The 22,801-nt window shown below is 36.3% G+C and overlaps 3 protein-coding genes across 3 annotated transcripts; 1 reads left to right on the top strand and 2 right to left on the bottom strand.

The window, feature by feature from the left end:
- Positions 1–460: 460 nt before the first annotated feature.
- LOC127795868 (caffeoylshikimate esterase) lies at positions 461–1,845 on the bottom strand. The gene is given in 2 exon segments (XM_052327821.1): positions 461–1,154; positions 1,157–1,845. Coding segments are annotated over 2 exon segments (1,146 nt in total). The 5' UTR covers positions 1,806–1,845; the 3' UTR covers positions 461–657.
- Positions 1,846–5,625: 3,780 nt separating this feature from the next.
- On the top strand, positions 5,626–13,709 carry LOC127795867 (serine carboxypeptidase-like 31). Its single transcript, XM_052327820.1, has 10 exons — positions 5,626–9,702; positions 10,345–10,452; positions 10,643–10,738; positions 11,043–11,135; positions 11,219–11,301; positions 11,552–11,839; positions 12,101–12,231; positions 12,367–12,462; positions 12,554–12,659; positions 13,285–13,709. The coding sequence occupies exons 1-10, from the start codon at positions 9,411–9,413 to the stop codon at positions 13,429–13,431; spliced, it is 1,440 nt and encodes a 479-aa protein (XP_052183780.1). The 5' UTR covers positions 5,626–9,410; the 3' UTR covers positions 13,432–13,709.
- Positions 13,710–14,643: 934 nt separating this feature from the next.
- On the bottom strand, positions 14,644–21,107 carry LOC127795391 ((E,E)-geranyllinalool synthase). The gene is made up of 12 exons (XM_052327039.1): positions 20,709–21,107; positions 19,657–19,849; positions 19,256–19,476; positions 18,902–19,025; positions 18,555–18,673; positions 18,216–18,451; positions 17,593–17,708; positions 17,283–17,381; positions 16,921–17,142; positions 16,654–16,783; positions 16,011–16,256; positions 14,644–15,444 (listed from the first exon to the last, which is right to left on the bottom strand). The coding sequence occupies exons 1-12, from the start codon at positions 21,031–21,033 to the stop codon at positions 14,956–14,958; spliced, it is 2,520 nt and encodes an 839-aa protein (XP_052182999.1). The 5' UTR covers positions 21,034–21,107; the 3' UTR covers positions 14,644–14,955.
- Positions 21,108–22,801: the final 1,694 nt, after the last annotated feature.

Genomic DNA, 22,801 nt, shown 5'->3' with positions numbered 1-22,801 from the left:
TATGCTCTGCTGCATGTGATACAATTCCATGTTCTATCAGACAACTCAATCACAAGCACCAATTGCACAATCAAGACATGTGCACCAATCATACACACAACTGCAGGACAAGTTGTCATGTGAGTTGCGACTTTGAGTGCCCAAAAACATCTCAACAACATCATAATTGTTTGGCAAGTTTATCCAACATATATTCAAAAGAAAATTAGTACGATTTCTCATCAGAACCATGAAAAATGAATAAAAAGAACCTTGGAAGCATGTCATGGCCCCAGCAAAGGGGAGGGCTCGTCTGATTCCATTGGACAAACACGTTAAACCATGAAAAACAAGACATAAAAAAACATGCATCTTGATGTGACCAGTAGCTGCATTTGGGGACTTGCAAACAAGTTCAGTTACCACAAGAAGCAGCTCAGTGGACAGGAACAAGAAGCAGCATCAAATTTTGGCCCTCGGGTTATGCAAAGAAGAGTTCTTCCTCTTGAGGACTTTCATCAAACAGTTTATGCCCAGTGGAAATTATGCATCGCAGTCGTAGCAATCCATCCATTTTCATGGAGTAATTACAGTTCATATTAAAAATTGATATCATAATCAACAACAGATCTATTCAAATTTCAATGTTTTGCTTCCAGCAATCATATTGATTAGCATTCAACACCTATCTTTCAACCATGACAATATATCTTCTCGAACAATCTCAACATTCTCATCGGTCTCCCCGAACAATAGCGAATGCATCATTCCATCGTAGATCTTCAGGGTCTTGTCCCTGCTTCTCGCCTGATCATACAACTCTCTGCTCACGTCTGGATCGGTCACGACGTCTCCACTTCCATGTAATACAATGAACGGAAGATTCACATCGCCGAGCCGATTGCTCACGTAATCAGTGACTCGGAGAAGCTCAGCCACAGTGCCTAATCTTGGTTTACCCCGATACCTCATCGGATTCATCCCGGCAATCACTTTCTTCGCCGGCACCTTGACGGACTTATCGAGAAGATCGACTGTCGGCACGATTGGTGCAGTGGGGGCAAATTTCGCAACGAAAGTCAGAATTTCAGGAATCGGCCATGAAGGCCTGACTTTGTCAGAGATTTTACACATCGGAGCGATCAGGATTGCGCCCTTGAAGGAATTAGGGTTCGGAAGTGGATCAGCAGGCAAATTGCGCCGCCCATCGACTCGCCGTACAGGAACGCTGGGAGGTGCCGGAATTGGGGGTTTTGGGCGGTGACGGAGTTGAAGAACGCGAGGCAGTCGTCGACAACGATGTCGACGTTCGGGACGAAGGCTTTGAGGCCTTCCGATTGGCCGTGGCCTTGGAGGTCAAGTGCAAAGCAAGCAAAACCATTTTGGGCCAAGAAGATTGGCGTGGCTTGGAAGGTCCAGCTAATGTCGTTACCATAGCCATGGACCATAAAGATGAGGCCACGTGGTGGGGTGCGCAGTGGCAGCCATGATCTGGTGAAGAGAGTCGGGCCTCTGGGAGAGGTGTAGAAAGACTTGGTGGATTTGATGCCATGGTTGCTGTAATACTCTTCCTCTGGAGTGTCTCCCCAATAATACCGGCGGTTTTTTTCTTCCTCCATTTTTGAGCGGTTGGAAAGGGGGGAAGCAGAAGAGAGAGATATGGCGGAGCTCTGTGGTTGGCGTTTGATGATGGATGATTTTTGTTGGCTTGTTGAATCGTTGACTGTTAAGCTGGTTCCGATTCGGAAGTGGCTCAGTGACTCGGTGGGTTGTTGAGCTGTGTTTGGCCTATGGCTCATCCAAGTTGACTTTAAAGTCAGTAGCATGGTTCTGAGGTCTTCGCGGTTGTGCCCACTACCTGTTTATTTTTATCACTGCTTCAAGAACGATTGTTATTTGCCAAATCCAAATCAAGAGACTGCCTTGCCAACTTGCTCGATCTTTTTTCTTACTTTGTATGGACTATTAGAGGTATTATTTTGTTTGTTTATAAGAAAATGATAGATTGCTTTGTTGTGGTCGAGGTTTCTTTATTTGTTTATGCCAATAATTCTTTTATCTTTTCCTTTCTCCAAGTCCATGCATGTGATACTAAAGCCAGAACGAGTTGTTCCCTCAGTCAGGATTTGTTTACAATAGTATTTGTATTTTGGCACTTTTTTAAATCATACCCGCAAAATTGCATCCATCTCGCACCATTGCCAAGTTACCATAAGAATAAATGTCAATACTTTTGGTAATGCCTTTGTGACTACTCCTGGGCACTGCTACTGGTGTGAATAATTTGTGTTACATCAACTGCCACTTTGGTAATGCCTTTATGACTACCTTCTATCATGATTTCATTACCTCGAGCAAAAGATATATTGATTTACAAAATAGAAATGAGAATAGAGGGTGCTTCCATGGTGGTCCGTGGGTTGATTTGGATGTCATAAGTAATGGTCATGGAGGTCAATCGAAAGAAGATTTAGATAACTATGTTATTTGTTCCTTTATTTCAAAACCTCTCTATACAATATTGACGTGAGACGGACTAAATTCCAGAAGTAATATTTCTAGCATGGGAGCACTTTTTATCAGATTTCCTTAACAAAAAATAATGCTTTTAGGCCATTTTGTACTTATATTCCCTTCCACTTACCCTTTTGTTGTTTCTGGTTTCCTTTACCTCTACTTTTTCCATGATATGCTCACGCGAGCGGTACAGATTCCTTGCAAATGTAAACAGGGATAGAATTGTAGAAGGAAAGAGAATAAGAAAGGATTGGGCTGGTTTGTGAAATTGGAAAGGTTTCCCTTTTCTTTCTCTTCAGACAAGGACAAGGGGAAAAATGAAGTTAGCCATGAAAAATAAAAACAAGGAAATTAAGAGAAAAAAGTGGAGGAACTCAATGTAATACCTTCCTGTCCTAACAATCTAACTCAAGGAAGTTGTGGTCCTATTATCAAGAATCCAGTTGGAGAGGTTATGGCCCAATTATCCTTGTTCAAGTATAAAAAAGTATTTCAAGCACATGATCGGAATAGAAGGGTTGGCAGGCTGGATTGTGCAGTATTGCTCTAGGATGAGGTTGGGTTTATGTCCCACTAAGAGAATCATTTTATGACTTTAAGATAAGATTTATATGATATTCTAGCCTTATACCACAATGGATTGGTAGGTTCACACCATGTGAGAAATTGTACTGATGGTGGTGGCTCAAATAAGGTTATTTTGACTCTATAGTGCCTTTTGTAGTGGGGGTGGGAGCCAAGATGGACCTTGCAGAATAGCATTTAGGGTTGGTCTAATTCTTATTTAACTGTGCCCCCCAAAAGCATTTTGAATGGGAAACGACAGTTCTTTGCTAATAGGAGATGGTTATGAAAGTGGCATTCAATATCCTCTGGAATAATATCTAAATATAGAATGAGAAAGAGTAGTTAAAAACGTACTTATTCCAGAAAATAAAGTTCCTTCATTTTTTAATGTATTAATAAAGCTTCTTCTCCACAGCATCCGAACTGAGGGAATGGTAACTGGTACACTGTTCAAGTTGTATAAAATATTATACAAGCACTTGTCTGTCTGTCAAACCTAGTTATCGGATGGCTGTTTTTGGCCCTGATCTGTGATAATTGCTATATATCTTACCTACTACTAGGGCATAGAGAAGCCATTTTAGGAAAAATATTTGACGCATGCGTGAAATTGTCTATTGGGCTAGCTTGTTGTGACAAATCAATATTTTTCTGCTGCTTGTAAATGCATTGTAGTGGCTGCATAAATTTAGATGTTTGATTTTCCCCACAACCAATTTTAAGGTCCTCAGACCATCATGAAAGTTGGATAATTTTCCTAGTTGTGCCTAATCCAAAATGATACCATGCGTTCAAAAAGCATATATTTGAGATGTAAAAGATTGTGCTTTCTATCCAAACTTTAAAGTCATATATTTCATAATGCATTACCTATAAAATATAAGAATGGCATCTATGCTGAGGCTTATCAAATTAGGTCATTGATCCATGCAAAACTTTATGTAAAGTCTGTCACATTACATGATAAAAAGTTTCTCAAGGTTCAGAATTATCATGCAACTACTTGAGTGGAAGCACTAGCATAAACCTAAAGGAAAACAAGTCTAGAGAGGAGCCCATAAATATGAAGACTGGATTGGAGATCCAGGTGATTGTTTTCCCTGCATATAAAGATTGGTGATAATGCTGTTATTTTGACCAAGCAGACTCTGTTTCATATAGTGCATAGATTTGCAAAATGAAATTTGGTAATTAGAGCTATGAACAACTCCATTTGGGCAACAATTTCCTGTGTGAATAAAGCATCACTTTTTCTGTTTTGTTCTGTGCATATAAAAATTGGTGATTATGCTGTTATGTTGACCAAGCAGGCTCTCTTTCCATATAGTGGTGATGAATTGACAAAACGAAATTTGGGTAATTAGTAAAAAAACAAATCCTTTTTGGGGAAAAATTTCCTTGTGTGAATAAAGCACCCTCGTCTTTCTCTCATCATTGTCTCTCTCATCCCTTTCTATGCACATAAAGATTGGTGATTGTGCTGCTATGTTGACCAAACAGTTTCTGTTTCCATATGGTGGTGATGGATTGACAAAATAAAATTTGGTTACCTAGCTACGGACAAATTCATTTGGCAACAATTTCCTTGTGTGAATAGAGCATCCCATGCCCGCCTCTCATCCCTTGTATTCTATGCATATAAAGATTGGTGATTGTGCTGCTATGTTGATCAAACAGCCCCTGTTTGATTTTTGTGGTGATGGATGTCAAAATGAAATTTGGGTAATTAGAGCTGTGGGCAAATCCGTTTGGGCAAAAATTTTCTTGTGTGAATAAAGCATCCCTTGTCAGTCTCTCCTTAAAATTTCGTAAGGGTAGTGGTGCCTATTATAGGATATTGGAGGACTGTTTAAACCCTTCTTTTATATTGTTTGATATGGAAAGATGGGAGATATGATAAAAAAGGGTGAAGAAAGAAAGCTATGTCTCAGCTTTTTGCTTTTCTTTCTCTTTTTTACTCTTTTCACATATTTTATACTTGGGAAAAATGGGAGATTAAAAAGAAAATGCAAAGTTGTGAAATCTGCATTTTTTTTTTTCTTTTCATGTGCGGTTCCAAATGAAAGTCTTTACTTTTTCAGTTGGAATGGAGAATGGTTTAATTTTTGACTGCTTGTTGTTCAGTGACAAGTACTAACTTAGCTGGAGGAATGACCTCAGGAAAAGAGAATTAGAATTATGAAACATACAGCACACACACACACGCGCATGCATACCCATTCTTCATAATCGTTGATGCTTTTATTTCAGGGCATGGTTAGTGCATTTATGCATAAAAAATGTATAAAATGCTGCTACTAGTTCGATCTTATTTCAAATTTTTTTTTTGTTATTTTCCTTTCTTGGATGAATTGTCATATGTGAGCCTTCATGGGATCAAATGTAAGTAGCAAATCATTGCCTTGTCATAACTTTTAACTGTTTCAACAGGACAGGATCTTTCCTCAACAAACGTGGATAGCTTGCTTAACAATGGAAAGGAAAAAGGAACAACATAGACGTTCTTGATTTCATAATGCTAGTCTACTGAAAGTAACAGGTAGAGTTGCTATTTAAGAAATGAGACCTGCTTTAAAGGCTAGTGCTAATGAAGTTTGCACTATACTAGTGTGATCAAGTGGTGTTCCCGTTGGTTAACTAAAACACTGGAAATTAGATTTTCTAGTGCAGGTACAATTTAATTAATATTAAGGTATCATCAGTACTGAAATTAGTTGGGCTAGTTGGTAGACAATCTGTTTCCTAAACTATATTGATGAAGGGGAAGGAGCTTTGTCATTCCATGGATTTTTGAGTTCATACACTTTCTTTGTTCTTTTTTTTTTTTTTTTGTTAGTTGAGTTTTAACAGTCATTGGTCTAAAAGCCAATTATTTTCATAGCTCAAGTTCATGATAAGTAACATCTGTAATACTACTACTACTTGGTTTGTCCTTGGGTTAAGATTTATCACTGGCCAACTTAAGTTCTTTAATAGAGGATGACCCCATAGTTTTACATAATTCAAGTTCATAGGGTAGTTATATTGAACAGTGAGGTCAAAATTTCAGTTAATGTGTAATAGACATTCTGCAAAAGTTAGATGATCTTAGTGACACATAACTCATTGTTGTCAAAGGCTCAAGGCACACTGAGGCGCAAGAGTGCTTGGAGCCTAGATGCAATGCATAAGCACAGGCACGAGCCTTTTGGATGTGAGGCACTCATTTATTAGATAGCTAGTAGGGTATTTTTATTGTTTTCCCAAATTTATTTTAATTTTTTCCCTAGTTATTACTAGTTATATTTTAACAAGTCCATCAAACATTAAAAACCAAAAAAAAAACAATTATGACATGGGCACTGAAGGTGCGTGCCTTACTCCTCAAGGTGAGGCACTTGCCTTAGAGCCTAGGCGCGCACCTCATAGAGCAAGGCACCCTCAACTGAGCCTTGAGCCTAGGTGTGCTTTTGACAACCATGATGTCATAACTTATTTTAGAATCTTATGGATTTGACACATGCTTCCTTTTGCTAAGATGATACTTGACAGTGTTTTATCTCAATTTTAGAAAATTGATTTTATTAGTAGTTACCAATTAGAGCCCTAAGAATTTGATATGCGATGGTGGTGAAACTCTAAAACTCCATTTGTGGGTTGAGTAATCCCCTTAACATTTCTTGTATTGGAAGTATTCTGCAGATAAAGAAAAAGGATTGTGTTAGGTAGGTAGCCAACAACCAACTTAAAAATTGTCGGATCTCTTCAACATGAATTCTAGATGAATGATTATGGTGGAAAATTCCCTCATGAAGCTCTTCTTGGAGCTCACAAATCAGGCTAGCATGTCTCCTTGTGCTTCAGATAGCCATTCAAAACTGACTAGCTTTAATTTAAGAAATCATGCACTGCACAAGCATATTCATGGTTATTAAACAAAACACAATAGTTGGATAATGGATAATTTGATAACGCAAAGCATGATTCCTAGCACATATTTTTGGTTCTTTCTTAACTTTCACTAATCTTAATTGTGGTGAATCAGCAAGAAGTGACCTCATGGGTCTGCTGCAGAAATATGTGGGTTATTAGTCAATACAAGAAAGCTACATTATGTAAGGTGTAGGAATTAGGCTACTAAATTAGTCCTTGAGTAACCTTAAAAGCATAACATATTGGTCCTTGTATCCCATTACTAAGTGCATTTTAAGCTTTACAAAAATTCTCAACCTACTAATAATAATAATAAAAAAAAAGAACGAGGGAAAGAAAAACCTCTCAAACTAATTAGCAATATAGTATCAATAATTATGGGAGATAAGACATGTTACCAGATGTATGAGAATTCGTGAGAATAGAGAAATATGAGAATGGATCACAAGCATTTTGATGCAAGAAGTATTCTCAAAGGCCAATAGGATGATCAGACTTTTGATAAACATAATCCTCTATAAGCCAGATGTATGAGAATTCATGAGAACAGAGAAAGATGAGCATGAATCACAAGCATTTTGACATAGGAAGCATTCTCAAAAGCCCATAGGATGATCAGACTTCTGGTAAATGTAATCCTGTATAGGCAATTGCAAGCACCACTGAATAAGATAATATCTAAATAATCAGAAGATGGTCTCCTTACTCATTATTCAACTAAAAAAAGTTGGAATCCAACTCATTTTACATCTTGGATTGATTCCTTTATTTCTTTACACCATAGTGACTTCAGATCCAGGAGTCAACCAACAAGGGTCGCCACAAATCTGTTTCTTTCGCCACAAATCTGTTTCTTTCTTCTCTTTGATGATGAGATTCTGAAGGAAGCTTACCTTTTTGTAATACTTTGGAGACACTACTCATATGGAATATGTAGACCACCAATGTATTTCCAGTTTGCATTTTCTTTTATGAACTGAATGCTGACTAGGAAGAACGTGTCCAATATGCACAGCCAAATTACTGAATGATACAAAATGCCTTATCCATCTTTTTTTTTTTGTTCACAATCATCTAATATTGTTGACTCTATCACAGTAGCCTTGATGTGAAAAGGAACATTATCATATTATTCTGAAAAGAAACAGTTTTGATGCATTCACAGTCCAGTGGTTTGAATTGAATTATTTGTGTGTTGGGAATATTACTTCCAATGGCCTTAGGTTGTCCTGCAGAAAATCCTTTCATGCTAGGCATCTTGTTTGATAGTTTGGTTGTTAAATTGGTAAATTGAAATCAGACTGTTATTTTCTTTAATTCATCAAGTTTCTTGTCCTATTCCATAAACCTTAAAAAAAAAAAAAATGGTTTCCTACCTGAATCAAAGATAGATTTATTCTGGGTGCTTGCAAGTAAATGTAATAGTTCTACTTTACTTCTTTGATATGTTTAGTATCTTTCTCAATTACGAGACTTGTGACAATCAACCAAAAGGATAAACCAGAGTGCTTGTTAATGCTTCTTGTTGCTAGACAAGCAATGCAATATGTTCCATCCTACTTGCCATCAGGATTTCTTTCCTTAAATTTATTAGTCCAGTAAAGGATGAAGTTTGGGAAATAAGGATGAAGCTTTGAAGAAACACATGCTTTGGATAGATTTATTGTCCCAAGTTGAATCCTTTTGAGTTGATAGTAGTCTCAACATGCAAAATATGAGAAAATCCAACCACAATTTAGACACCAGGAGCTTGTGCAATCTAGGTTTACTTTATTATGGAATGGCTCTATTCTTTATTGATGAAGTAAATTATTTGTTCCAGGGTTTGTGCTCATCAATAATGCCACTGTTGCCCCCTTGTCAGGATCAGTCCTTAATTTATATGAGAGAATAAATTGTTGGCCAATAGTGAATAGAGAAGGAAAGTTGGATGATGATTATGTGAGAAAGGACAGATAATGATAACAGAATTGTAATTTTTTATTACACAAAATTAAATATTCATGAGTTGTGTCATTTTCTGTTGAGTTTCCTATGTAAAACCGAAGTTGGGTTCAATATGAATCAAAATCAGACATGTTAGGAATCTATTCTAGCCAGAAAAAATCAGACGTGGTAGAAATATTATTGTATTTAGTAACTTCATTGATTTTACTCACTTGTGACTCTGATCTAACAACCCAAAAAGAAATGGAGGCTCCACTCACTCTTTCTCATATGCAAGAAAATCTCTAGAACCTGCTTCAAGTCTACATTAGATGCCACACGACTGTGACCTAAATAAAGTCACTATGCCACATAGAATCTTCACTGTTTTCTGGTTTCTTTGGTCATGGATTGGCAAGAAGTATTCCTCAAGTATATATAGACGTGGATCTTTGTATTTTTCATCCTCCAGTGCTTAAGTAGTCTATAAATTAGTGTTTTATTCTTTCATGGATGTTGTAGTAAAAGTGATGTTTGTACTTATTCCTTCTCTCATTGCACCACTGTCCCTGGAGCCCGTTGTGGGAGCTAGACTTGGACCATGGTATGAAGAGAAGAAACTGAACTCATTGGCATCTCAAGACATTGTGACTAACTTGCCAGGTCAGCCTAAGGTAGACTTCCTGCACTATGCTGGGTATGTGACAGTGAATGAACAAAGTGGAAGATCACTCTTCTACTGGTTCTACGAGGCATCAACTCTCCCTGATGAGAAACCTCTGGTGCTATGGCTTAATGGAGGTAAGCTTGTTTAGCATTACATGGCGTTATTTTTGATAAATAATATTTGTAACTGGTATGGGTGGATGTCATTTTCCATAGTCTGCAGCTTCTTTTACATGAATAACTCAAGATAGTACCATTGTATTGCTTCTATTGGCTATTACACCTTCCCGGTTCTGAAACTCTAGTTATGGGTTTTGACTGGGTCTAGGAGAATATCATGATTATGGTACTCTAGTTATTTCTGAAGTTACTTATTTCTTAGGTGAAGCTATTTATCCGATTTCCAAATGTTCAGGGTCATTCAGATTCCAATAACTATCTTTTGACTTAATCTATTTATCAACCCAAGTATATGCAAGCAAATGTACACCAACCTAAAATTGCGCATGCGTGTGTGTGAGAGAGAAAGAGATTCTTGTAGTTTTACTGCTGCCTTGTCTTTTAACAGTCCTGCAGATCAATCAAGGAACATCCATTTCTAAATGCATAATCATGATTCTTGAAAGATAAATTATGATTATCCAATTTTTAATCACTTCGTGGACTTCGTTCTTTTTCTTTCTCATTTCTAAATCATTCACGGAGGCAAATATTACAAGGTATTTGGTGCTTTATCCATGTTCTCAAATAAGGTGACAAGAGACTATATATGTTCAGGTCCTGGATGCTCTTCTGTGGGATATGGAGCAACGCAAGAGATTGGACCTTTTATTGTAGACAAGGATGGACATGCCCTTAAATATAATCCTTTTGCATGGAATACAGGTGTGATGTCTATCAATCTATGGACAAGCATACATATGCATGCAATTAACTAGTGCAGCTTTATTGTCATCACACATTTGTGTATTCAAACAACTGTTGCTTTCAACTTAAATTGGAGGGCCACTATTCATGTATATTTGCATAGTTGACTACGGTATCTTATTAAAAATTCTTCATGCTGATGATGCAGAAGCCAACATGTTATTCCTGGAATCCCCAGTTGGAGTTGGTTTTTCATACTCAAATAGAACTACCGATTATAATAATCTTGGAGATGACTTTACAGGTGAACTACATTTAAGTTACTGCCTCTTTATCTTATTATGTTATAGGACCTAAAGGGGGCATTCTTCTTTACCTTTGTTGTTTCTGTTTTGTTTTGTTTCTTCTTTACCTTGTTCTGTTTTGTTATTTTTTTTTCCTTTAGGGGATGGGAGAAATTTTAATATCTATGTTGCTTCTTTGCTTGTAGCATCTGTCCTTGTTATGCCTCCCTAAGTTGTCATATTATCTTTTTATTGCATCTGGATAGCTAGATGTCTGCTTATCTAACTATTTGCATTGGTTTGTCCTATGGAATATAAAAATAGCTAATGATGCCTACACATTCCTACATAAATGGTTCCTCAAATTCCCATCCTATAAAGAGAGGATGTTTTATGTGGCAGGGGAGAGCTATGCAGGTATATATTTCACCTTAATGTTTTGTTGTACCCTTCTTAATTATATATCTTACCTATTTCCCCATTTTCCTGTGACATAACAGGAAAATATGTACCTGAGTTGGCCGAACTCATCCTGGAGAAGAACAAGAATCCATCACTATTCATTAACCTGAGGGGCATATTGGTATTCTCCTTCCCAAATAATAAACCCCCATTAAAACCATATTTCCAACAATGGATTACAGATTCATGAGTTTCCAGTAGTGCATCATATAATTTCTGCATTCATTGTACATTAGTCTAATCTTTGTTATTGCTCTCCATTTTACATTTCTCCGGCTAGTATTGTTAATTATGATACTTATACCATTTTAGCTACCATATATATTTACGGGATCTGTGAATATGAGGTGATCATCTATGTTTATGTGCAGCTGGGTAATCCTGAAATGTGTGATGCTGAGGACTGGAAAGGTCTGGTTGATTATGCTTGGAGCCATGCTGTGATTTCAGATGAAACTCATATAACTATCAAGGAGACCTGTGATTTTGACAGCAATAACCCATGGAGCAATGAAGACTGTAGTCAAGCTGTTGATGAGGTTCTCAGACAGTACAAGGACATTGACATCTACAGCCTTTATACCCCAGTTTGTATCAGTAATTCAACAGGCTCGCAACAGGCATCATTGCAAGTTATGTTTAGTAGCACTTCTAAGATGGTGAGCCATAAAACATCAACCATTTACTTTAATTCCAATAAAGTGGCCGCCAAGGGATTAAAACTAGTGAGCCTTGTACTTTTGCAGAAAAAATAATAAGCTAACCATGTACTGGTTGAATGACTGAAGGGTTCATCTAGTTCTAGTTATGAATTCCAATATCAAACTGAGTGGAGACAAAACTAAGATTACGAGTATTGTCAGACTCCTTTAGCATGCTTATTGAATCATAATGATGCCAGTTGGTTCTGCTTTTATCAGATGCCAAGGATCATGGGTGGTTATGATCCGTGCCTTGATGAATATGCAACAACTTATTACAACAGACCTGATGTGCAGAAGGCCCTCCATGTTAGTGATGGTTGCCACCTCAAGAACTGGAGCATCTGCAAGTAATTCACTTTCTTATTTATGATGATTGTCATTTTTCTTTGAGCACGACAAAGTATACTTCTTTTAGGATTTAAAAAACAATGTACAAGCTTAAGCCCTTTACTTAATTACTCACTGAACTACAATGGATGCAGTATGAAAATATTCAATGATTGGACAGATTCAAAGGAGTCAATTCTTCCCATATACAAGAATCTTATTGCTGCTGGGCTTAGAATATGGCTGTACAGGTAGATATATATTCCCAACCAACGTCCTCTACAGATCGTAATCATACGTATTCTTTCATATTTGATCTTTAACTTTCTCTGGGTGGTTCAGTGGAGACACAGATGGAAGGGTCCCTGTATTGTCCACGCGATACAGCTTAAGTTCTCTGGGACTGCCCATCACAAAGGCATGGAGGCCCTGGTACCACATGAAGCAGGTACATGATAAGTTATGGAATGATCTCTAACTTTGAAAATGAGAAGAAGGGACTGAAAATCAGCTTTCACTATTTTTGTTGTAGTTATCCGAAAAGGCCACCACCCAACAGGGATTATCTTTTCTAGTTTAGTTTCTGCTGTAGTCAATAAAGTGGAGACTATTGATGCTTCTTTTCTGCTATTTGTTTCTATGGAATAATAACTATAAATTGTGAGTACCTGAATTTCTATACGATTATATACAGAGAGGAATCTATTTACCAAGACCAACTATAAATTGTGAGTATCTTTGTTGATTATTGGTCCTTGGATTAGATGTTCTGCCATAGATCCCATAGGTTGCATGAGAAAGGAATATATTCAGGCCCATGGAATATAGAAAACCAATTAAGATGCTTTGTTGAAAAGGCTCCACAATTTCTATGTAGAGCCTAACCTATTATCTAGCAGCAGGGGCTATGACATATCTAAACAAAGAATACTTTGACCAAAATCTTTCTGATTGTGAGCTTGACAAGTCTATACAAACAGCTCCTTTATATTCTCTGCCTTTTCAAGCGATGAATGAATAAAGCATGTTCATGTAGCTTTTGCCGAGGAACTTCTTGGTTTTTCTTGGATCAGGTTGGTGGCTGGTTCCAAGAATATGAAGGGCTTACATTTGCAACTTTCAGAGGAGCTGGACATGCAGTTCCCATCTTCAAACCGAGCGAATCGCTTGCTTTCTTTGCGTCCTTCCTTCGCGGGGGATCGCCACCCCTCCAGCGCTAAGAACTGTTAGTAATGGGTCTTAGAAGCAGTGGCTTGTCAAGAGATTTTGTTCTTGTAACTTGTAAGTGAGTAGGCTTGGTGTCAACTGCATGGCAATAAAGAGCTGGGAGAATAGGTATTTAGGCATATGTGAATGGGTTTGGTGCTGCACCAAGTATACAGAGTTAGGTCTTCTCTGTTTCCTGTTTGGTTGTCTAGAAAGTGAGAAGAATAAATTCAGGCATTGGGTCCAAATTCCCAGCTCTTGAATTATATAAATGGAATCATAATGTTGGCTTGCAGTGTCCTTGCAGTTGCAGTGTATGGCATGTTGTACTCCATTTTTCTTTTTACTTTTAATGCAGGTGCGGTGCGGGTGCATGGCCCATTATTGCCATTTTTCTTGGCATTTGTGCCACACGCCCTCAACTCATGTATGTGGAAGATGGCGATATTTAAATAAAATTTTTATATAAATTTCAACTAAAACATATTTATGAAAATATCATGGATGGTGTTATTTAGAGAATTAAGCAGTCCAGTGTTGATCCTTTTATGTGATTGTAAATTTTTTTACAACTAGAATTAAAGTTTTATTGGATGGTTGTATTAATTTTATCTTAAAGTTTAGAATATTAAGTAATTAAGCAATATTGAGTGTAAAATATGATTAAAAATCTTAAAGTTTATTATAAGAATGTTATATTTATCTTATGAGAAAAAATAAAATTACGCTATAAGCTTGAAGTGACATGTGAATTTTTTTTTTTTTTTTTTGGGATAGAAATAAGCTGGGAGTAGAGTTTGTGATTAAGACATAAACTCAATGTGGACAATTTATTATCTTATTTTATATCGATTTATTAAGACATAAAGAGTTTATTATATTTAGTACTTGTAAAAAATACATCTTTCATATAGAAAACTTCATAAGAATATCAGTCTCTCCTCGGCACCTTTGACTATATTGGACCAAGTGAACTTCATAATGTGAGAATTAAATTGGGCTTTTCAGCCCATATGAAGAAGCCGTAGTTTCATTATATGGGCCTATTGGACCTTTATCCAACTTTTGTAAAGGCCAGCTGCTTCTTATATGGTGTTATGGAAAAGGCGGACAGGTATATATGATCGGATAAAATAGAAAAAGTTTATAATGAAAAAAAAAATAGAAATTGAAAAAAATCTAGTGAGAAACAAAATTATAATAATCTTAGAGATAATATGATTGTGGATAGATATAATTGAAAATTTAAAATCCATTGAACCAACTCCCCTTGCATAATAAAAAAAGAAACATTATATGTATACAATATTCATCACATGAACACCTTTTAATATTATATAGGGCGCGAATACTTTATAGCCCTTATTGGTATATATATTAGGACACAAGCCCATGCATTCGACATAAGAATGCTATAGGGATTTAGACTACACAGCCATGGCTCCAAGGGCTCAACCCTACTTTGCCTACTTAATTGTACACATTATATATATAGCAAGTAACTCACCAGTACAAGTCAACACAATATGTAATGGTGATCAGATACTGACACTCAAACTGAACTTGGGAGGGGAACACACTTTCCTCCAGTTCCCGTCTTCCCGAACAGGCCTCAAGAAACCTTCTCGGGCAAAGGCTCCATTCCCATGGTGCTTGAAGGCTTGATTGAGGGTAGCGAAGGTTGTCAAGAACTCCTTCTTCTTCTGAGGCTTCACGGGCTCAGGTGATTTGCGAATCTCGACTGGCCTATACAGCGCTCTCTCGATGTCATGACTGAGTAAGGTGTCGGAGTCGAATCGGTTGCAAGTGTGGAAGAACATCTGGAAGGTTTTGAGGCATGACAAGTGCAAAAGTTTGACTGGTTTAGGCAAGTCACTGGAGTGATCCATGAAAGCATGCTCTACTAACTCTCTTGTTTTCTCATCAAGAATCTCTTGGACATGGGCAATTGAATCTTCAATCCCTGCCTCTGGATGTGCTTTTGAGGTGAGCAACACTAAGTTTGTCTTCCCATCTATTTGCTCCTTCTGCAAGTGCATATATATATATGCACACGCATCAAATTATTAAGGCCCCAAATGCAAAGGAAAGAATAGCTCATCGATCAGACCAGACAAGCAAGGTCGACTAAACCTTTGATCCAAACAGACTTAACATAGATCGTCAGACCATGAGACACTAAAAAACAAAACAAGCAAATGCCCATCAAAAGCCACCAGATCTAACAACAAAAAACCCTAGGCACCCAAGCCCCCACCAGTGCCATCAATTTCCCCCTAATTAAGGTCGACCATCGCCACTTCTTTTACCCATGTCACTAATTATACAATTAGGGATGTGAGCAACCGCGCGCAACAATTATTGATATGCATCTTTACTATATATACGTGACAATGCTATCTTTTATAGAACCCAATTGACTTGATGGATTTTTTTTAAACTTGTTTCTAGCTAGTGGATGTAAATAACCCACAACATATATAAATCTCCTTGTATTTTATATAAAAAAAATTGTTTATATATATATATATATACCTATACCTAGATTATTACATATTTAGAGAAGATTGGTGTGGGAATTAATTATATATACCTGGTAGCTCTGAATATCGTTGAGCAACCTTGCAGCAGCCATGAGCAACTTGGTGATGGTTTCATAGTGGGAAAGTATGAGCTTATGCTTAGGCAATTTAGGGTTGATGAAATAGTAAGGTGGAAGAACCAGCATGTGCACTGCTATGGATGTCATCCCTGTCTCTATGTACTCTTCCATTGATGGCACATATCCACTCTTCATCCAGCTTGATTCCATCATCCATGATCGAAATGTTTCTCTCCACTGCATATATAACATAGACCATCAAACCTTAAAAAGGTCAAGGGCATGCGGTCATTTTCAAACGCAGCCTTATTCTTATTTCACAAAGTGGTTGTTTGGTTATAACTTTAGGAGTTATTCTTTCATGAAGTTCTTCATGAAAAATTTGTGGATAATATATATATATATATATATATATTTTGGTGAATCAATTTTCAGAGCTTAATATCTAAAATGAATTATTTGAAAATATCCCACCACATTTTCATATATAAAAAAAATGAGAACATGTATTAAAAATAAGATATTTAAGTTGAAGTGGTGGGTTCATGATCAATCTAAATAAAGAGAGTCAGTGTCGCGTATTTAAACTAATTATTTTTTACGAAATAATATGGCTTGGATATAAAAAGCTTACCATATTCCGAAGATTTTCTAAAATGTCACTTGAATGTTGATGAAGGTGTTTGTTGGCCATGTCGGTCACAAAACCATCAAGGGCATCGAAGATGGTCCTACAATGCCCACTTAAATGTTGCCCGTCCCATCTGTGACAGTGTCATTGAACAAACACGACCAGCCAAGTGGGTGTTAAATATATTAATGTACCGAATGTATTGACAATTCAAGGCCATGTATATGTACTGGCGTTAACTAGTTTTCAAAAGGAAGGAAGGATTTGGACCTCTCAACTGCCTCAGTGAGGGCACGTAACTCATTGAGGGAACCTTCCATGTCAAAGAAGTCGTCGGCGACTGTGACGAGAATGGCAGTCTTGGCCACTATTAGGCGGGCGAGCGAGTCGGGTGGTAGGGTGGACGATGATGAGGTGGCCGCAGCATAGTAACAATATGTGGTTTTCTCTCTCCCGAATCCCATATCTCGAAGCCCCCAATCTTTGGCCCACCTGTCATTGTATCCACCAGGAAGATGCTCAATCACAAATCATGAATCATGAATGCTACACATTAATATTAATCATCTCTATAAAAATTCTCTCTCTCTCTCTCTCTATATATATATGATCCAACTGCAATCTACTCGTACTTTTCCAATTGTTGCAATTCGCTTTGGTAGATGAGTTGCCGAAACTTGAAATTTTCCACGGCCAGCACCATTAGCTTCTCAGCTTGAAGACATGATAACCTAGCATAATTCAGCCAAAGTTTTGGGTTGATGTTAGTTAATTAACTAGCTTCTCACCCATGTATATCTAATGCAATTTCAGTTAACGAGATTGGAAATCAAACCTTGATAGTATATATATATGTGTGTGTGTGTGTGTTCTTATTAGTACTTAAACGCTCATTATATACATATATATTTTACAAGAAGAATCATTTTTATATTTATATACCTGTAGAGTGAGGCCTTCCCAAGCCAAAGAGAATCAACTTGAGTTGCTTCAATCCAAAACCTATGATCAAGATAATCCATTCGAGCTATCCATGGAATATCTAACTCATGCTCAATCTATGAAAGAACAAAAAATGTGGTAATTTAGTGATAGATGATAAACATTATCGTGCATGCAATAATATAAGTAGATAGAAGGAATCCAGGGCAAACAGAAACAAATATTATAACTATCAAGATGCTGGTGAAAAGGATTGAAGTGTATATCATCCACCGGTTGAATACATGGTCATTCTCATCCTTTAAAAGTTTTATTTGTCTGATTTTTTACTGAACGTTTTGACGGGAAAGCGACAAAAAAAGACTAAAGAGTAAAATCTTTCCTTTTCAGTATCTTTTACTGAATTGAATTCTTTCCTTTCCAGCAAAATCTTTCCCTTTCAGACTAAAATTAGCTGACTACTTGTTTTTTATTATGACAGAGTAAGAAATTTTTTGAATATTATATATATACATGCATGTGAATAAAATGGCGAGTTGAATATATAGGCTTGGGGATTGACTTTCTAGGCTTAAATCATGCATGATGAGAAAGGCGGATCAGCGAGCTGCGAGCGTTCATACCAGAGTCTGCAAATTGGGGACAATGACAAGATCATCTTCTTCGCAGCAGCTGAGCTGCACCGTGTTTTTCTCTAGCATTTTCCGGGCAAATGATCTGGCCTCCTTGAGTTCATATTCTCCCTGAAACATGAGATCGGTGGCTCTATGCACAGTCAACATTGCACTCCTAAACTGACCGCTATTGTTTTCCATCTGTGCCATGATGTCTTCATGCCTCAGAAACCAACAGAAGCTCCCTGCACATAGTCTCATATCATCACATCATACATACACACATATACATACATATATATATATATATATAGAGAGAGAGAGAGAGAGAGAGAGAGAGCGCCACACATGGAGACACATCATAGCCATGCATCCTCAAGAGTCGAAAAGCCAGAGAGTTTTTGTACATCTTGGCTGGTGTTAGATTATCAATTAATGTGGCCCGCGATTCTTGCTTCTTGTACGTCCTGCAGATCAGAGGGACAGTTTCAGCCAATAATTTAAGGAAGAAGACAACAGTGTCAGTTCAGTATTATATGCACCAGTATATGATTAGATCTATATTAAATTACATACAATAGACTTGGAATTGCTAATTTGAACATATATAATGTCTATATCACAGTGAAATAGCACCACGACTAGTCGAGGTCCAGGGCGAGCCTTCATTTGAAATGTTGAATCAAATAAAATACCTGTAAACCTCTGATAAGATTTCTCCAATCTCTTCGGTGAAGTACTCGGCCAACCCTAGCAACAGGATTTGATTTACCAAGCAAAGCTTTACGAATTCTCCATCCATGGGATACATTGGTGGAACTGCACCAAAATTTAAGTCATTCGATTCTATATATATATGAATCAGGATAACAATCAAACAAATTTCTTTTTACGAAAATTTCATGAAAACAAAAGCTGTTAAAAACAACACTTCAATTATAAATTATTATCCATTTGAAGATTATGTGCGAGCCCTTTGGGATTAGTAATTAAAGAAAGCAGTTGATGGAAATTAAGAAACTTAATTAATTAATTAATTAATTCGTCACCTCCATGAGAGCATCTTCTAATAAGAGATTGCAGGTATTTCTCGCACTTGCTCTCTTTGGTAGCCATAAATGCACGAGCTGTTGCAGAAGGAGACTGAAACAAAGAGCCATCTTTGCTCAAGTTCTTCAATATAAGCTCTCCATCGACATCACATGTCGATGGCAACACCTCCAGGTACGACAACAATGGCGGATAGGGGCACTGATCCACGAGACCTTCCCTGCAAATTATTCATGGGTATCAGATCAGTCGTTGTCAGTTTCAATTTTTATTTTTTTTTATTTTTTCGTAAGAAAGAGAAAGTTCACTAAAAAAGCAAAGTAGCCTGGGCCAAACTGAAAGCTATTGATCAGTACGTAGGAGAACACACACAGATATACGCATATACTTAATAATTTACGTTTCAAGAATCTGCTGCCTCTTGAAGAAAACATCCGCCATTAGTGCTTTCAGCTCTTCACTGGGAAGAACATCCAATCCTCTTGCTTCTGCAAGTTCAATCATTCCACAGAAAGCAATGGTGAACCAGCGAGGAAGATTGCCAGATTTCTCTTTGAGAAGCTCCCCGGTGTTTTTTTCAACAAATGCCAAACCTAAATTACGTTGGAACATGTAAGTTCTCAAATCATTATCTCGTACCAGAAATGAAGACAGAATACGAATAATATATATAAATATATATAGGGGTCGCATAAAAATCTTGAATATAATGGCACAATGACTTAATTTTATGTTAATAATCTATTTGAAAGATAATATTTGTTAACCAATATATAGATCGAAAAAGATAAGATATGAAAAGCATTTCAGATTTTTGTCTTTTCTAATATATTTATTAAATTTATCCGGCGATTCTTGAAAAAGAAATCACGTAACTTCTTATCTAAGTTTTTTCAGATATATTTATTTTTTCTCTCTCAAAATAAACATATATTGGTCTTTATAAATAATAAAAAAATAACACTTGTGTCTTCTAATGCATTTTAAAAAATTTAACAAACAGTTTGATAAAAATCTTAAAATGCTTCTTAGTCTTATTTTAATCATTTTGTATATTGGTCCGAAAGGTATTTCAACCTTATCTTGATACAATCTTATCTTATTCATTTTAACAAATGTTACTTAAGAGATAGGTATGTTACGTAGTCTCATAAATCTCGGAATTATTCATCCAATTAACTTTAGTAGTATTAAAGTGGTATATATCAAAGTTAATTCAAAAATATTATAAGACGATATGCACACCACAAAAACAGTTTTGACATTGGTTTGAACTATATTGAGATGTGGGATTCTGTACATACATAATTCCAGGGGTGGGGTACGTAGTCTGTTAGAGAGGTCATTCTCATTGAGTATATTAGTGTATTCTATGACCCTAACAGTTATCAATCAATTCGTACCATGGGCCGGCTCACGTGCCCTCTCTCTCTATACTCGCATATCACATACCTTTCTGAATGAGGGTGTCTCCAACATTCCACATTTTGAGTGCAAGAACGCAAGCAAGAGTTGCAAGAAGGGCATCGATGGTGGGGCGGCCATCGGGCCGGGATTCTCCCCAGAACTCTTCTTCCTTCTGGTTGTTGAGAACCCAGTCCAAGCAGCAATTGAACATGGGTTGATCGCCATGGCTCTGATCTGGAACCATGGCTAACCAGGCAGTCTCATAGGCGGAAGGGGAAACAAAAGAGTAAACGTCAAAGGTTGAAGAAGAGAACATCTCCAGCTTGAACTTCTCAACCAGTGTCTGAACTGAGGACTGTGAGGAAACCATGGAAATTATTCAAGCCAAGCTATATATAATCTGGACAATTTTACTTGTAATAAGCAAATTAAACAACGACTCTATCCTTGGATAATGAACTATAAACCAACTCTAGCTCTAGCAAGCTATTTATAGCCAACTTGCCCGTGCATGCCATGCCACGAATATTTCAACCATTTAATTAACGACGTATGTGGGGATAAAAATCTTATTCACACTTGTCTTAGAAAATGGTCCCAGATAATTAATGGTGTGGCCCATACATGTTAATTACTAAAAGGAATGTATCAACCCTTGTTTGATAAGGATAAGCTTCCATACAACGGTAAAATTGTTTTTAAATTTATTGTGACTTGAGGTCATAGGTTCAACTTAAAAGGAGTGACTTTATTATTGTCTCTCTTTTTTTTTTTTATCTTGAAAACAAATTAAAATATGAAAAAGGGCATTTTAAAAATAGAAAAGAAAAGCTTCCCAAACTAAATTTAGTATTCACCTAAATAATAGAATAAATCGTATATATACTATCGGTATTGCTTTATATATAATTTTAATGGTATTTTTTTAGACAAAGTTTATTAGAAAACTTGCCCATTATATTTCTTCTTTAACTTGACATGACCATTGGGCAATGAATACCCAACACGAATACCCTACAAAATTGACTTATATTTTTAAAATATATTTTATTCTGATAATTAAATCTTATATATAGGTATACGATTAAAATTTTAACATAATTTTAATATAAGTCAAAACCCATATTTTTCTCCTAAACTTTACATGAAAACCCATCGCCTCCTAAACTTCAAATCTGACATTGAATATTTAACCTTTATAATTTACATCTATTGACTACTTAATTATCTAGTAATCAAACTTGCCAGTAAATAGGTTGTGAGTTGTCAATCAAAGCAAAGAAGATGGGAAAAGTGGATAAGTTGCAAGTTTGCCAATCAAAGTAAAGAAGAAGGAGAAGGGTGGATCAGTTCTGATTTGTGGGTTGTCAATCGGAGCAAAGAAGAAGGGAAATAATGGTGGGTCGGTCACGGATCGTTAGTCAAAGAAGGGGAACAGTGGGTTATTCATGACTTGCAGATTGCTAATCGGAGTAAAAAGGAAGGCTCAAGATTAATCGAGATGGCTACGACCGATGTGAGACTGGTTATAGAGATTAAAAAATGAAAAAATATACCCTTGTACTTGCACATTTTTTTCATTTACACATTTAAACTTTTTGTTATTTCAGAAACACTTATAAACTTGAAATTTCAAATTAATTGCACTCTTGAATTTTTTATTATTTCAATTAATTATATAATTTAAAAGTGTAATTGAAACAGCAAAAATTCAAAAGCTTAGTTCACTCAAAATTGAATAGTTTAGATATGTAATTAAAATAATAAAAAAATTAATTATTTAAATAAAAAACGAGAAAATGCATAAAGTAAAATATGTATTTAACCTTCAATATATATTAAAACTTTTCCGTACAAGGCATGCACTGAAAGCAAGCAAAGAAACATTGAAGATGAAGTTAAAGAATTATACTACTTACATCCTTACTTATATACATATATGTGCGTAAATAATTAAAATATTCTTTATATCGTATTGAGTAAGTAATATTTTTATTATTTTATATAAATTGTGTAGTTTAAAGTATTGGCTAGGGAATACAAATAGTATTTTTCAATTAAGAATTGACATCCGAACAATTAAGAGAGATCGTATTAATTACTTCTCTGCGTTCAAAATTTGGATTTTTCTTAAAAAA

This window comes from Diospyros lotus, chromosome 2 (assembly GCF_014633365.1).
Source record: "Diospyros lotus cultivar Yz01 chromosome 2, ASM1463336v1, whole genome shotgun sequence".
NCBI lineage: Eukaryota > Viridiplantae > Streptophyta > Magnoliopsida > Ericales > Ebenaceae > Diospyros > Diospyros lotus.
Note: the sequence above shows the minus strand (reverse complement) of the source record. Positions and strands in the feature narration are given on the sequence as shown.